At 42.4% G+C, this 17,817-nt stretch overlaps 1 pseudogene and 1 gene segment (V, D, J or C); both read right to left on the bottom strand.

Moving 5' to 3' along the window:
* Nucleotides 1–7,942: 7,942 nt before the first annotated feature.
* Nucleotides 7,943–8,806, bottom strand: LOC133067341 (T cell receptor alpha variable 19-like). The segment is given in 2 exon segments: nucleotides 7,943–8,339; nucleotides 8,602–8,806. Coding segments are annotated over 2 exon segments (498 nt in total).
* A 668-nt stretch (nucleotides 8,807–9,474) lies between these two features.
* Nucleotides 9,475–10,783, bottom strand: LOC133066919 (T cell receptor alpha variable 18-like; annotated as a pseudogene).
* Between the last annotated feature and the right edge of the window lie 7,034 nt (nucleotides 10,784–17,817).

Genomic DNA, 17,817 nt, shown 5'->3' with positions numbered 1-17,817 from the left:
AGGGCCCTTCCCGGGATCTTGTCTATACCACTGTAGCCCTCTGAAACCGCTGACGGTGTGGCTGCAGTTGAGGCTGAGACTGCCCCCCTCCTGGGTTCTCAGGGTCTGAGGACTCTGCTCCACTCGGTCTTCTCCATGCAGCCCTGTTCAGGAGAACAAAGTCAGAAACAGCGCAAAGCTTTCAGTTCAGCAGTGCTTAAAATCCCAACACAAAGCCTGGGATGAGCAGTGTCTAGACTCCTCTCTCTCTCCTCCCCATCTTTGGAAAAATGTGCCCATAAGTTCTCACCTCTTAACCGGCAACTTACATCCAAGCTGAAGCCACAAGACCATGAATGCACATTCCAGCATGTTCTCCATCCTGCCACCTCACTCGATGAAATTTTAATGATTCCAAATCTTCTCCCTTGAGGGGCTGCTCCTGTGTCTTAGTTCTTCTCTAATGCACAAGAGAGCCTTTCTGCTGGGCTCAGCCAGTCACGAGCAAATCCTCAAGTAGATTCATGCTTTTGACTTTTAAGACACTGGGAAAATGAAAGGAATGGAATTACAAACACAAACATCTCACTGGACAACTATGCCACCTACAAAGACAAATATTGAGGGAAGGACATCTTTTATGTTGGTGGGCACAGTACATAGGAGGTCTAAAGCAGTAATCAGAAAAGCCTTCTCTGCCTGCGATTTTAATCATGTATTTGTTCCTTGGATGTACTTTAAAGCTAAACTGCTACCAAGGGTTATGGGAGTTGAGCCCAAGCATCAGTGTAATGGGGCTTCTTAGGTGGCACTACTGGTAAAGAGCCCATCTGCCAGTGCAAGAGATGTAAGAGACGTGGGTTCAATCCCTGGGTGGGGAAGAGCCCCTGGAAGAGGACATGGCCATCCACTCCAGTATTCTTGCCTGGAGAATCCCATGGACAGAGGAGCTTGGCAGGCTACAGTCCCTGGGGTCGCACAGAGTCGGACACGACTGAAGGGGCTTAGTAGCAGCGGTATTGGTGTAATGAACTGTGTTTCCCTCTACGGTACACAAGAGTCTCAGCAGGGGAGACCTTAAAAAGACCAGAGTGCCGAGAGAAGCAGAGGGATAGAATAGATGTGCATCTGTCTGGAAACCTCTTTGACAGAGAATTGGGAATGTAAGTTAAGAAATCCATTTCTTCAAATAATTTTATGTCTGGCTTCAGGGACCAAGCATAACTAAAACTCAGGGTCAAGAACTTGATAGATCTTGGGAGGACAGAAAGGGCGATCATGGCAGAGGGAAAGAAGAGCTCTCCAATGTAGACATCAGACAGGTCAGAAAGTCACAGGGCAGAGTGGGTAGCAGAAGATAAGTATAGCAAAACTAGCTTTGCTTAATTTGCTTGGTTCTATGACACCCCATTGGATTTTGTCACTGAACATGTGTCTATGTTGTGGAGTTGACCACCATTTATAGGAGCTCTCTTAAGACTTGTCTGAACAGCACACTCTGCCCCAACCCCATTAGCGTCAATGTGGAAAAAGAGCATCAGCTCTCAGCTGCACTGTTTTGATGTCACTTTATCATTTACCCACTCAGTGACAAGAAAGAATAAGCAGCACAGAAGTTCTTACACTAACAGTGTTTGGAGTTTGTTGTTCTTGGACTTTTTATTTGAAAATTTGGTAATTTCTCAGTGATTTAAAAGTCCTTGAACTAACTTATATCAATTTTAGCATCCTTTCATATAATTCATTTTACCCAGACTTAGCAAGCTCTCTTACAATCATAGTTAGAAGGCAGCTTTTCTTTGTTTCTGAATGTGTATCTCAGAAAGAAGATGAGAAAGATAACTGCAAGATAAATGCAGGAGCTCTTTGTAGAACAGACACTAAATGAATCCGGGAGCTGGATGAGTGATGTGTAATGAAGCTCAAGAGATGATTTACAGTTGTGAACTTTATGAAAATTGCATGTCATTTAAAAAATATTTTTAACTTTAAATCACTATAGAGTCATGAAATTTTCCAAAAATGTACAAGGAGGCTCTGTGTACTCTTTACCTGGTCTCCTCCATGGTATTTAAATCAGGAAATTAACATTAGTAAAATCCACAGGTTTCAGTTTTTAGATTTCCTCAGTTTTGCATGCAGATACATGTGTGTGTGTGTGTGTGTGTGTGTGTGTAGCTATATTCAGTTTTACACATGTACAGATTCATGGATTCATGTATATCACATGTATAGGTTCATCACCACAATCAAGATGCACAATTGCTTCATCATAACAAGTTTTCCCTAGGCCATGCACACCTTTGTAGCCACACTGACCCCCTTCCCTAATCATTAACCCCAGACAATCACTCATCTGTTCTTCATCCATACAATTTTGTTGTTTAGTAATGTCATAGAGGGGCTTCCCTGGTGGCTCAATGGTAAAAGAATCTGCCTGCAGGAAATGCAGGTTTAGTCCTTGGGTCAGGAAGAGCCTCTGGAGAAGGAAATGGCAACCCACTCCAGTGTTCTTGTCTGGGAAATCTCATGGAGAGAGGAGCCTGGTGGGAGTCCATGGGACTGCAGACTCAGGCCTGACTTATTGACTAAACAACAACAATGACCTAGAAATGGAAATATGTAGAAGTAGCCAATGAGATTTTTTTCACTTAGCATAAGTAATAAAAACATGAGATCTATCCAAGTTACTGTATGTATCCAACTTGTTGGTCTTTTTCATTTCTGAAGAGTATTCCATGGCGTAGATGTTTCACAGTTTGCTTAACCAGTAACCCACTGAGGGACACAGTTGTTTCCATATTTCGGCTGCTGTGAATAAATTGTTATGAATATTCAGGTACAAGTTTTTATGTGAATAAAATCTTTTATTTATTTAGAATAAGTGTCCAAATGTGTGATTGCATGTTTAGTTTTATGAGAAACTGCCAAGCTATTTTCCAGAATGCCCGTATCATTTTAGACCTTCATCAGCAATTTGTGAGTGATTGAGTTTTTCCCACATGTTTGCCAGAATTTAGTGTTATCACTATTTTTTATTTTAGCCCCACTGAGATTTGTGTAATGATATTTCATTGTGGCTTTAATTTGCATTTCTCTGATGGCTAATATTGTTGAACATCTTTTCAGGTGCTAATTTGCAATCTGTATATCCCCTCTTTGGTGAAACACCTGTTCGAATCCGATGCTCGTTTTCTTCCCTCATAGCTCAGTTGGTAAAGAATCCACCTGCAATGCAGGAGACCTAGGTTCGATCCCTGGGTTGGGAAGACCCACTGGAGAAGGGAAAGGCTACCCATTTCAGTATTCTGGCCTGGAGAATTCCATGGACTGTATAGACCAAGGGGTCACAAAGAGTTGGACACGACTGAGCATCTTTCACTTTCACCTCCAGTTCTGTAACTTATCATTTCATATTTTAGCAGGGTCTTTTACAGAGGAAAGATTTTTAATTTTGATTCAGTTTGGTGTGTGCATGTGTGTGTGAGTGTATCATGCTTTCAGTGTCAAATCTAAGATTTACTTAGCTGCAAGCCTGAGGATTTTCTCTTATGTTTTTTTAGAGTTGCATAGTTTTATATTTTACATTTAAGTCCATGATCCATTTTGAGCTAACTTTTATAATGTATATATATTTTAATATATTTAAAGGGTTGTGTCATCATCTTTGTTTCAGGCTTTACCTATTGGCTGTTATCAAGTAACTAGTTCAAAGCAACATGATCAAAGTGTGGATTGAAGACTTCTCATAGGGGAGTGAAAAAAAATTCATTCTTTGAGCCTGTGGCTTTCCCTTTTTACACTTAGTGTGATTTCTCTACCTAAAGAGTAAAGTTAAAACTGTAGTAAAAAGCCAAGTCCTTCTCAATTCATCACCTCTGAAATCCTCTATCATGTATTACAGGGCAATGCTTTCTAGTAAAGATTCAGAAAATGGTTACATCTGTCTTATGATTAAAGATAACTGATATTTCTAACATTCACATTTCTTTAAAGTTCTCTGACAAAAATGCCTATCAATCTTTAAGTCATCAAACTGAGCTAAACGTCAGAATCTCCTTCCTTTTCTAATACTTCTTTCCTATAATTGAGCATGTGCTTCTTGAAGAAGAGAATATTCTTTACAAATTGTCCCAAGAATGAAAATTCCCTCTTTCTGTTATTACTTTTTGCTAAAATTACAGGCTTCCATTGACCTTTTTTCACAGTCAGCATTCCAAGGTCAAACAGCTCATTTCTCCAAGGATGTAGTAATTCTTCTTTCTACTGTCCCAGGGGCAGAGTCTTTTAAATACCAATTTTTTTTTACAATTGAGGATAACACTTTCTAAAAATTTTCTTAAGGGTTGTGAATCCAGGAGCTTAAAATTGTTCTTGATCAAAATAAGTCAGCCCTTGAAAACAGAAACTAGAAAAACAGACAAGGCACTTTTCTTGTCTTAGGCTAGGACTCCCAATGGTAAGAGTATTTATCCCTAAACTAGGTCTTCAGATTTGAAAGAAAAAATATACAAAGAAGCAGCACAAGTCATGGCAATGGTAAAGATAAATAGAAACAGATAGTTTGACACCATCAGTTGTACTCATGGGCAAAACCTAGTGTATGGAGACTACCTGTCATACAAAGGTCATTTCCTTTGAACCCTAGAAATTAGGATGGAAAGGAAAAGTATTGGGACTCACAGAGAACTAAGGTAACTGTGACTTTCTTTCAGTCTGGACCACTGCTCCCTCCTTGCCCACTACCATCCTTAGCTTAATAGGACTTATAACTTTAGCCACAGCAAGTAAATATTCGAGGCTGAAATTCAAAGATTAAAAAGTCTAGAAAAGAAAGCAAGAAAGAGATAATACAGGGGTACGTTAACATTGGCTGAAACCTAGAAGAATCACTGATAAGAGCGACTTCCAAGTTTACAAGAGAATAAGTTGGTATATCTTACTATAGACTCACACAAGTGATTAAGATGGCTCTGTCTATGCCAACAGGAGGGAGACCATTTAATTTAATTGCAAGCCTGAAAATAGTACCATATGAAGAAAATCTGTTCAAACAGAAAGGGAATTTATGACACATATAAACAGAAGTATGCTTATGGTGATGAGAAACGAACTACAAGAAAAAATAGATCCACAATTACCTAACAGCATCCAAAGGGTAGAAGCTCTATATCTGTTGATTTTATGAATTAATTATTCTTCTTCAGTCAACCAATATATAATATGCAACCACTATGTGCTATGTACTGGGTAATGTACAATGCATTCATGTTTCCTGACCCTACGGAGCTCACAGTTATAGTCATGACAGAGACATTACTTTGTCAACAAAGGTCCATATAGTCAAAGCTATGATTTTTCCAGTAGTCATGTGTGGATGTGAGAGTTGGACCATAAAGAAGGCTGAGTGCCGAAGGATGCTTTTGAAGTGTGATGTTGGAGAAGACTCTTGAGAGTCCCTTGCACTGCAAGGAGATCAAACCAGTCAATCCTGAAGGAAATCAGTCCTGGATATTCATTGGAAGGATTGATGCTGAAGCTGAGCTCCAATCCTTTGGCCACCTGATGCGAAGAACCGACTCAATGGAAAAGACCCTGATGCTGGGAAAGATTGAAGGAGGAGAAGGGGATGACAGAGGATGATAGTTGGATGGCATCACTGACTCAATGGACATGAGTTTGAGCAAGCTCTGAGAGATAGCGAAAGACAGGGAAGCCTGGTGTTCTGCAGTCCATTGGGTCACACAGAGTCGGACATGACTGAGCTACTGAAAAATACAATACATAATTATAGATATAGATGTAGATACATAAAAGTATATTAATTGCAATATCCCTTTTGACTTGGACTTTGAAGACAGCCTGCAGTACATGAGAACTCATGGAGAGAGACCACAATACATGGTTGAAGACACTTGCAAAACTTATATAAAGCCCACTTTTTAACTTTCCTTAGCCTATTCTGCACAATAAGGATACATGAGGAAACAGATAATTCACTAAAGAGTTAGAATAAATAGGGACTTCACAGGTGGTGCAGTGGCTAAGATGCTGAACTCCCAATGCTAGGGACCTGGGTTTGACCCCAGACAGAGAATTAGATCCCATGTGCTGCAACTGAGAGCTGGCACAGCCAAATAAATTTTAAAAATATTAAAAACAAAAGAGAAAAAAGTGAAGCTGTGGTAGTGTGTGTTTTTTTCAATCTTCCTCAAGTTAGAGGAGATTCAAAGGATTGAAATATTCCCATGGAGTCTGGAGGATTTTGAGGCTCACATTAGGTTGCAATGACAACTTCTCTCACTTTACTGTGGTAAAGAATCTGACTGCCAAGGCAGTAGATGCGAGTTCAATCCCTGGGTCGGGAAGATGCCCTGGAGAAGGAAATGGCAACCCACTCCAGCATTCTTGCCTGGGAAATCCCATGGACAGAGGAGCCTGGTGGGCTAAAGTTCATGGGATTGCAAAGAGTCAGTTCTAGGATACATTTTTCTTCTTTCACATGTTTGATTTATCCCTTGAAACTGCTTACATCTATTTTCTTCATTAAAAGTTGGTCTCTAGGTGACTTTACTTCCTTCTTTCCAATATGTTTTACAAAATTCAACTCTTTTAACTAATTACTTGATGACTTGGCTATGTAAGTCTATTGTCTCTCTCATCTCTCTCTCTCCTTCACACACTTGCGTGTCATGAACACACACACTTATACTTTCTTTTCTGGAAAGTTGCTCTTTACTGGGATCATTGTTATTTGTACAATAGGGATAGAACATCCTTACACAAGGAAGAGTAGTATCTTCCTTTTTGGAATTCCAGATGAAAGCAAATCTACTAGGTTAATTCCCACCTAAAGTCACCAAGAATAGTGCAGAGACTTAACTCTTTTAGATGTTATATGACAGCTACTCTGCTCATACGTGGTGCAGAATCATCCAAAATTGAAGCCATCTGGAGTTAACTGGGACTAAAGTATAAAGCAAAGCCTTTGTATAAAAGAGTTTTGTGAAACAAGGAAAATATGACTGTTCAGTAATTGCAGAGTGAAAATGCTCCATACTCCAGGGTCACAGAAATGAGCAGGGAGCCACATCAAAAAGATTTAATGGTAAACTCCTATTAAACTCCTAGGAGTCATCAAGAAAATCACCAAATACCTTTGTGTTTATTTCAGTATTGTTTACTACAGTCAGTAAAACAATCTAAAAAGCTAGTAAAATGGAATTAGCCCAAAAGTATGATAAAATCACACATTGGAATATCACCATTAGAATGTGTGATGTTGACCTGTAAATATTGTTGTGAAATAATTATTTCACAATACACTGTCAGGTAAAAACTCAGAATAGAAATATCCTATAAGGTATGAATCTCTAATAAAGATTTTTTGACTAGTAAAATTGGTGAGTTATTTTGTTTTTAGCATTCCTTCTTTGCATATTCTATTTTCTACCTTAAACATACATAACTCTCTAATCACATATAGAGAATGTGACCAGGTGATGAGGTTAGTTCTGAGCAAACTGTAGGGTTTCGTTTCCCCTTGGGGTGAAGGTTTGTGGTAACAGTTACTCTACGCACATCATTCCAAGTCATTCACGGCACAGGTGAGGCAGGGCACAGGGAGGCTCCAAGAAGTGTCCTTTCAGAGATATTTCAGACCCACAATGATGGCCAGACTTAGCAATGCATACATATTTGTGCAGTGAACTTAAATCTCTAACAACTCAGATGCAGATTTAGTCAAGTACTATTGAATTTTTTAAAGCCAAATTTCATGTTTCAATAAAATCACCATTTAAAAGTTCTTTTTTTTTTTAATTTGGCAAATGATGCAAGATAAAGAATTGAAGATAAAGGTATTTTTGATGAATGACACTTTGAGATAAACTTTTGGAGCCAAAGAGATAGCATTTTCCTTACAGTGAGGTTTTCACTTCTAACCCCTCTACCTGTTCCTGTCCTTACTGAGAATCTCACGAAGGTGTTCATAGCTGGGGGACTCCACATGTTGACATCTGAGGTTTCTGTGGGGCTCCCTCAGGCACCGGCATCATTGTGGTCTCTCAGAGCACAGAAATACACCGCTGAGTCCTCGAGCTGTAAGTCTGTGATGGTGAGGCTGATGGAACTCGTTGCTTTCTTGAAGTTCAAAAAATACTGACCTTTTGTTGTATTCAACTCATTGAAAGACTCCTGATGAATAAGGAAAATCATTTCCCCACTTGGTGGTTGCTTGTACCAGAATAAATAATAAGAATAACTATTAGCTTCATATGCACAGTTCAAGGTTACATTCTCCTTCTCCAGCACAGGAATTTCTGACTGGTTTTGAGTTACTTTCTGGGCCATGATGGATCCTAGAGAGAAGAAGGAAAAAAAATATATATATATATGTATGTATATATTATATGGAGAGAGAGAGAGAGAGAAAGGAAGAGGCTGATTCTTCTGGTGGAACTCAGAGGGCTTCAAGGAAAAAACAGAGGATTAAGAGTCCTAATTCCTCTGCCAGTTAACCAACTCTCCTAAACCCCAACAGACAATAATCACCTGCCCTACCTCTACACACGGGAGCTGGGCAGAGCTGAGTCTGCTGGCGGTCATTCTTACCAGCCTTACCAAGGCAGACGGAGGCTATGAGAGCTCTGAGCAGGCCAGGGAGCCCCATGTGGGAAGTTCTTCCTCTGAGCAGATGCCTGAGCCGTGCCTGAGGGCACACGCACAGTGACTGAACTGTGAGACGCTTCTGCAGCAGAACAGGAGATGTAACTGGCTGATAGCAGTTTGCCTGCGTCATGTCATGGCTTGTTGATGTGGTTGGTGATTGTAAGCTGCCTATTTAGACTGGAAAGTCACTTGGTCATATCTGACTCTTTGTGACTCCATGGACTGTAGCCCACCAGGCTCCTCTGTCCATGGGATTCTCCAGGCAAGGATATTGGAGCAGGTTGCCATGCTGTAATTAAATTAACAACAATCACATCAGGGCTGCATGCATATTCAGTCAATGCATCTAGGATAGACATACGTTTTGTGACAAAAACAATTTATTATGATTATAGTGACCTCTGAGAACAAATAGGCATCCATTGTTGTATAGCTCTTTTTGGGGGAGGAGAGATCTGCAGCCCACATCTGCAGTGAAATAAGCTCGCAAGTTTTTCTTTCATACCGGAAGATAAAACTGTTTACTCTCAATCGTCATAACTTTTCTTCCTACACTCCAAGGCATGGGTCTCTGTGGAAATTTACACTGGATAAAGTTCCTTGTCTGTTTAATGCAATCACAACAAGCTTCCTGGTGGACAAAATTTGTCCAGCTGTATGTGTCTAACAGTAATCAATAATGTGTGCTAAAATAATCTTGCTTTTAAATATCCACCCTATAGCCAAAATGAGTACAAGCTCACCAGACCAAGCATCCTTATTTCCTTACATCAGAAATGCAGCCCTACAGGCTGCGTGCCGCCGCTTCTGACCGGTGCGCCGCCGCTACTGAAGCCGATGCACCAGGAGCCCGCGCTCTGCACCAAGAGGAGCCGCCGCGGTGAGAAGCCCGTGCACCGCAGTGACGAGCAACCTCCACCCGCTGCAACTGGAGAGAGCCCAAGGTCAGTAACAAAGACCCAGCCGGACCAAAAATAAAACAAACAAATAAGTAATAAAAGAAACATGGCCACTCAAAAGTCACAGACGCTTTTTCATCCCACGGCTGCAACTGCTCCAGTTCAAAGGCTTTCACTGCAAACAGCACCTCAATAGCGTTACGTCTCAGCCACACGCAGACTGCTATGTGATATGCCTGGTACCTCTGTATTGGTTTATGATTATGATTCAGGCGATGCGCTTTTAATCATCTATTTCTTTTCAGTAAATGAATTATTAATTCTGTGGCATCTAATGTCCATCTTACATTATGAGAAAAATAGATTTTTTTTTTTTAAGGTCAGCCTAAAGAAGAGAGGAATCTTTCTGGCTGAACAGGGGTGCTTCTGGGGACTGAGCTTCGGTCTTCTTTAAGACTGACATCCACCCTACAATCCCTGTAGAGCAATTCCCAACCCCCTGAGTTTCTAGGATTAGACCTGAGCTTGACTGGTTTTCCTGAAAAACTCTAAATGTACACTGAACTCTGATCAAGGAGAGAATATATGTCTTCCTTACTTCAGCCTCCTGCTCCCCTTGGGTTTGTGCTCAGCTCCCCCTGCAGCCCTCCATCACTGTGTCCCTCAGAGCACAGTAGTACACAGCCGAGTCTGATGCTTGCACTGCCCGTTTCTGCAGGTGGAAGGAGCTGTCCCTCTTCACAAGAGTGGCCTGAAAACCTTCATGCTTGGGCCTCTGGTTTGTCATTGAGCCCTTCAGGAGGAGTTGAGGAGCTTTGTTGAGACGCTGGATGTACCAAAAAAGATAGAAATCTGAATACTTGGTCTGGTAAGTGCAGTTCAGGGTCATGAGAGCCCCCTCTAAGACAGTCACTGGGCCTTCTGTCTGGTTCACTGAGTCACCATTGGTCCCTCCTACAAGAGAATCACTTCATTATAGTAGAAATGTACAGGAGGAGAGTTTTCAGCCAGAGAAGAAAAATAAAACTTACCTGTTATCATAGGAAAATGAGAAATCATTTTAGGATAAAATGCTACTTACCAAGTATTAAGAAGATGAACAGAACTGAGTGAGTAGTAGAAAACATTCTGGCGACAGTCCTTGTTCCCTAGAAACATCAAATCTAACAAAGTTAGTCTCAGCTCGATCTTACAGAAGCTCCTCATTCAGAATATGGGGACTCCTTTCTGCACAGCAGTAGTCATCTGTGTAGGGCCAGTCAAACCAGCTCCTGAATACAAAAAGGAATCGCATTTGAAGGAAGCCCCGCCCTCTAGTGGTGATGTTAAAAATTACACCACAGTCATATCTGACCTCAGTTTAGTTCAGTAGTTCAGTGGTGTCCAACTCTTTGAGACTCCATGGACAGTAGCAGGCCAGGCTTCCCTGTCCAACACTAGCTCCCGGAGCTTGCTCAGATTGAGCAAGTGATATCACCATGTCCACTGAGTCGGTGATGCCATCAAACCATCTCATCTTCTGCCGTCGCCTTCTCCTCCTGCCTTCAATCTTTCCCAGCATGAGGGTCTTTTCTAATGAGTCGGCTCTTCGACTGGCCAAAGTATTGGAGCTTCAACTTCAACATCAGTCCTTCCAGTGAATATTCAGAACTGATTTCTTTTAGGACTGACAGGTTTGATCTCCTTGCAGTCCAAGGGGCTCTCAAGAGCCAACGGTTTCTCTTTGAACACCATAGTTCAAAAGCATCAATTCTTCAGCGCTCAGCCTTCTTTTTGGTCCAATTCTCACATCCATACATGACTACAGGAAAAACCACAAGGACCTTTGTCAGCAAAGTAATGTCTCTGTTTTTTAATATGTTGTCTAGGTTGGTCATAGCTTTTTTCCCAAGGAGCAAGTGTCTTTTAATTTCATGTCTGCAGTCACCATTCACAGTGATTTTGGAGCCCTAGAAAATAAAGTCTGTCACTGTTTCCATTGTTTCCCCATCTATTTGCCATGAAGTGATGGGCCTGGATGCTGTGATCTTAGTTTCTGAATGCTTAGTTTAAAGCCAGCTTTTTCACTCTCCTCATCCTGACCTATTCCTGACCTAGTCCTCCTGGTGAGACTTTGTGGGGTCTCACAGGAGAATGGGACAGGACTCTAAGAGGAGAGCCCTAAACACAAACATGCTTTGGGAAACATTCCATTATTACACCCATTATTTTCTGTGTGGTATGATATCACTAGCTTTGCAAATAATGACAGTTAACAATTTTTAGGAGGAATAGTCAGAGACTTTCTTCTTTACATACGTCTCCATGATTCCCATGGGTCAGAACAGGACCCCTCTACATGGAAAGTGCTCCCTCCTCTCCCCAAGACCTTCACCTGAATTAGCTCTATTCATCCCCAAGACACAGCCAACATGCTGCTGGAATGTTGGAATGTTACATAATGTTGGAAACATTATCTAAGTCAGGTCTCAAACAATGTGTGGCTGAAGGATCAGGCGAATGAATGATCCCTGTGCCCTGTGCTGGGCTCAGTCACTCAGTCGTGTCTGTCTCTTTGTGGCCCTAGAGACTACAGCCTGCCAGGCTCCTCTGTCCATGGGATTTTCCAGGCACGAATACTAGAGTGGCTTGCCATGCCCTCCTCCAGGGGATCTTCCCAACACAGGGATTGAGCCAGCATCTCCTGCATCTCCCACATTGCAGGCAGATTCTTCACACATCTGAGCCACCTGATCATTTAAGGCAGATCTCATCTAATGTGTGGTTGAATGAGCAGGCTATTATCCCTATCCATCATAAAATATCATATTTGTAAAATTAAAAAGTAAATTGCTGTTACTTCTTTTTACTCATAAAGGTAGAGTTGACCTTCCAACTAGAAAACTGGACAAAATGTATGAGACAAGTTGTGGATCTTGGACATCAGGAAGCACAGAGATAAGGAAAACAGATGAGAAGAACCAGGACGTTGCCCAGCTTTCTTCACGGAGGCAGCTTCTAGGCACCAGTGCATGAGGTACTTAACAAAAATGGCCCAACTGTCTCACTGTGAGATGGACTAATATTTTGGGGATACTGAGGAACCTAGAAATTTGTGGACCAGTGTACCAGAGAGGAGGGACGTGGGCAAAAGAGAGAGAGGGAGAGAAATGAGGGTAAAGAGGTGAGGGGAGGAGTCACTGTGAATCTTGGACTGAGTACTGATCTGTAAGTAAAGAGAGAAGACCCAATGAGCTTGGTAAACCTCCCTGAAGGGGCCTCCTTTGGGGCCTGGACCCTATTTGGATGACAGCCACCTACACCTTTAGCCTCATGAGGGACGGGTGACCTTACTTATGAAACCTGGTTCTTGAAACATCTTTTTAACTCTTGTCACATTTAAAGCAAGAGTTTTAATTCAACTAAGTTTTTTTTTTTAATGTCAAGTTTAGATGCTGAATATATTAGCCAGGCACTCTTCATTCCAGAGGCATGTGTGTGGTATTTATCTGTCTTCTGCTTATTTATTAGGGATTCAGGAATCTCAATGGAAAGAACTGTTTGCTCAGTGTCTGTCAGCCTGTTTGTCTAGTTCCCTGTGCAATTATTTGTGCTAGTGAAGTGAACCCAGCAGAAGATTTAGTGAGGTCATTTCATAGCTTGTTCTTTCCTCTAGGATAGGGCTTATTTTATGCAAAGTCTGAATCTATGAAGGTAAGAAGTCAAAACATTGTTCTTTGCTGACATAAACCATGTTAAGGCATGGAAACGCTGGGGCTGCAGACAGCTGTGAGGTTGCCTTACACGGGCTCTCAGGGCAGTGCTGTCAATCCAGTAACAATGGTTGTGACTAAGTCAGTTGAACTCAAGAACTGCTGCTGCTGCTGCTGCTGCTAAGTCGCTTCAGTCGTGTCCAACTCTATGTGACCCCATGGACGGCAGCCCATCAGGCTCCTCCGTCCATGGGATTTTCCAGGCAAGAGTACTAGAGTGGGTTGCCATTTCCTTCTCCAATGCATGAATGTGAAAAGTGAAAGTAAATTGGCTCAGTCATGTCTGACTCTTAGCAGCCCCATGGACTGCAGCCCACCAGGCTCCTCCGTCTGTGGGATTTTCCAGGCAAGAGTACTGGAGTGGGGAGCCATTGCCTTTTCCGGAACTCAAGAACAGCCTTCTTCAAATCTCTACAGAGATTTTCTCACCAGTTAAAATGAACTTTGTTAGTTCTTACCAAAACTGGGATCATTTTTAATGCACAACTGTTTGCTGAGCTGTTCTTTTTGTTTGTGTTTTGTCTGCGCCAGGTCTTAGGTTAGGCTTGTGGGATCCAGTTCCCTGACCAGGGATCGAACCTTGGCCTCCAGCAATGTGGGTGTAGAGTCCTACTCACCGAAACAACCTTCCACCTAAAATTAGAATCTTGAGCTGAAGTTATCATGCTGGCAGGACTCTCTGGCTCAGCAGATCACATAGATTCTCTTAAACTCTTGTGCATTTTCAGGAATCCCTAGCTTCCAGCATTCATTCTGGAAATTTACAGGGTTGTCTGCAATGTGGAAACCAAAATCAGATCCAATTCCTATCTCAAATTGCTTTCAGTTGATTGAGAAGCAAGTAAGCAAAAAAAAAAAAAAAATCCTATGCCCTGTCTGTACTCCCACTAGCCTGGACCCCAATACATGAAATGAGGGATCAGACTGGAAGTAGAGAACTGATGCAGTTACCACCAGGGAAATTAAAGTTGCTAGAATACTTTTCTCCCCACCGTTAAGATTTATTTTTGTTCTTTCATCTCCCTCTCCATTTCTAGGCCTCTTTATTAAGATGCTGAACCCCCAGGGCACAGGCGGCCAGCCCCCAGTGAGCAGGGCTCTAGGATGTCAGGGAGGAGGGCAGTGCTCACCTTCAGGCGGGTGTCCAGACCCACCCTAAGTGACGATGGTGAGTACATCTGCCAAGACCATAAAACTTCTGTAACTATTAAACTCTGCATTTAAGTAGTTGTGTCTGTAAATTGGGTTTCCCCAGTAGCTCAGCAGTAAAGAATCTGCCTGCCAATTGAGAAGATGAGAGTTCGATCCCTGGGTCAGGAAGATCCCCTGGAGGAGAAAATAGCAACCCACTCCAGTATTCTTGCCTGGAAAATTCCAGGGACAGGGGAGCCTGGCAGCTACAGTCCACAGGATGGCAAAGAGTCAGATGCCACTTAGCAACTGAGCACCAGACACAATACACACAGGCCTGTAAATTATGAAATGACAAGGATTCAGTGTCCTGGTCACACCTCACAGACTGCCCAGCAGTAAAACCTCCATCTCTTCCCACTTGCTCTGCCCAACACTGTCCTTCCAGAAAGTCTGCTCCCGGAAGCTGCAGACAGGAGTTCAGCCTGAGAAGATGAGGGGACTCTGTGCAATGGGCACGACTGTAGCAGGGACACAGAGCAGGGACCAGAGTGGCTCCGCATTCCGCTCATGAGCAGAGGAGTGTGGAGATGCTCCTGCTCGCTGAGTGGGTGGTAATTTCTCCTAGTCTCCTGAGCAGGTGAAAAGCCCACTCCACTGCCAAGATAGCCTATTATAAGAGTACATAAATACTTCCCCCCTGTGTCTGAAGTATGACTGACTGATGAATTAATTTCCCTGCTTTTGCTGTTGTTCAGTCCCTAGGTCATGTCTGACTCTTTACGACCCCAGGAACTGCAGCACGTCAGGCTTCCCTGTCCTTCACTATCTTCCAGAATTTGCTCAAACTCCTGTCCATTGAGTCAGTGATGCCATCCAACCATCTTATCCTCTGTCACCTCCTTATCCTCTTGCCCTCAATCTTTCCCAGCATCAGGGTCTCCTCTAGTGAATTGGTTCTTCACATCAGGTGGCCAAAATATTGGAACTTATAGCTTCAGCCTCAGTCCTTCCAATGAATATTCATGGTTGATATCCTTTAGGATGGACTGGTTTGATCTCCTTGCAGTCCAAGGGACTCTCAAGAGTCTTCTCCAACACCACAGCTAGAAAGCATCAATTCTTTGGCACTCAGCCTTCTGTATGGTCCAACTCTCACATCCATTCATGATTACTGGGAAAACCATAGCTCTGACTATATGGACCTTTGCCGGTAAAGTAATGTCTCTGCTTTTTAACATGCTGTCTAGGTTGGTCATAGCTTTTCTTCCAAGCAGCAAACATCTTTTAATTTCATGGCTGCAGTCACCATTTGCAGTGATTTTGAAGCCCAAGAAAATTAAATCTGTCACTGTTTCCACATTTTCCCCATCTATTTGCCATAAAATGATGGGACTGGATGCCATAATCTTAGGTTTTTGTTTTTTTTTAATGTCGAGTTTTAATCCAGCTTTTTCACTCTCCTCTTTAACTGCATCAAGATGTTCTTTATTTTCTTTTCACTTTCTGCCATCAGAGTGATGTCATCTGCATATCTGAGGTGGTTGATATTTCTCCTGGCAATCTTGATTCCAGCTTTTGAGTCATCCAGCCCTGCATTTCACCTGATGTACTCCACATATAGGTTAAATAAGCAGGGTAACAATATATAGCCTTGATGTACTCCTTTCCCAATTTTGAACCAGTCCATTGTTCCATGTGCAGTACTAACTGTTGCTTCTTGTCCTGCATACAGGATTCTTGGGCATCCCCATCTTTTTAAGAATTTTCCACAGTTTGTTGTGATCCACACAGTCAAAGGCTTTAGTGTAGTTAATGAAGCAGAAGTAGATTTGTTTTTAAAATTCCCTTGCTTTTTCTGTGATCCAGCAGACATTGGATCTGCTCTGGTTCCTCTGCCTTTTCTAAACTCAGCTTGTACATCTGAAATTCTTGGTTCATTTACTGCTGAAGCACAGCTTGAAGGATTTTGAGCATAATCTTGCTAACATGTGAATTGAGTGCAATTGTATGGTAACTTGAACATTCTTTGGCATTCATTTCCCTGAGATGAGCTTATTAGCAAAGAGAATATCCAGCACTCAGTATGAATACAAACAATACACACAACACCTGCAATATTTACAGAGAGGGCTGCTCTGATCCACAGGGCCCTTGAGAGAAGGAATGTCTTGTCAGACACTCTCCTCTTGGAACTTACTTAGGTAGCAGCATTTCTGGAGCAACCAGCAGGGATGGAAAAGTCAAGGAAAGAGAAAATAAAGCTCCAGTCACTGAAGATGAAGTGTCTGCAGGTGAAACTCAGCAGGGTACACAATCTTGGCCTGAATTTTAAAAACCAGAGACTAGCTTCCTGATCACACAGTCATCCATCAACAGTGAGACCTGGAATTTTCAAAACACATTGTAAAAATTTTCAGCACATATAATCTGAATTGCTGAAGAGTTAATGTCACTTTAAGGGATTCTATGCCATCTGTTGGCATGTGGATGGGCTGAAAACAGGCATTTCTGGAGAAAAGCGCTTAGATTCTTCTTTACACTGTCCTGTCCCAGATTCCTCTGTTGGGCAATCCAAGAATTCCAAGGTCCTTGGCCCGGAGTATCAGAGCTGGAAGTGCTTTGACAGCACCTCTGAGAGAGAAACAACACCCTCTTCTGGGTCTGCCCACAGCCGGAGCCCCATCTGCATCTGGGTTTGTGCTCAGCTCCCCCTGCAGCCCTCCATCACTGTGTCCCTCAGAGCACAGTAGTACACAGCTGAGTCTGATGCTTGCACTGCCCGTCTATGCAGGTGGAAGGAGCTGTCCCTCTTTACAAGAGTGGCCTGAAAACCTTCATGCTCGGGCCTCTGATTTGTCATCGAGCCCTTCAGAAGGAGTTGTGGAGCTTTGTTGAGATGCTGGACATACCAGAAAAGATAGGGAGCTGAATCAGCAGTCTGATAAGTGCAGTTCAGGGTCATGAGAGCACCCTCTGAGACAGTCACTGGGCCTTCTGACTGGTTCACTGAGTCACCATTGGTCCCTCCTACAAGAAAATCACTTTGTTATCGTAGAAATGCACAGGAGAGGAGTTTTCAGCCAAAGAAGAAAAATAAAACTTACCTATAATCATAGGAAAATGAAAAATCATTAACATTTTGGCTAAAATGTTACTTACTGAATATTAAGATGATCAGAAGAACTGAGTGAGTGGCAGAATGCATGCTGGCAAAAGAAAACGGTCCTTGTTCCCTGGAATACACCAGTCTAACGAATCTAGTCTCCATCTGGATGTTCCAGAACCTCCTCACTCAGACACGGAGAGCCCCTTTCTGCACCATAGCAGTATTCTGTCTTGTGGCTACAGAGTAGGCAAGTCGAACCAGCTCCTGAACACAATGA

The sequence above is a fragment of the Dama dama genome, chromosome 12 (assembly GCF_033118175.1).
Source record: "Dama dama isolate Ldn47 chromosome 12, ASM3311817v1, whole genome shotgun sequence".
Lineage (NCBI taxonomy): Eukaryota > Metazoa > Chordata > Mammalia > Artiodactyla > Cervidae > Dama > Dama dama.
The sequence above is the reverse complement of the archived record's forward strand: the minus strand, read 5'-3'. Positions and strand labels throughout refer to the sequence as shown.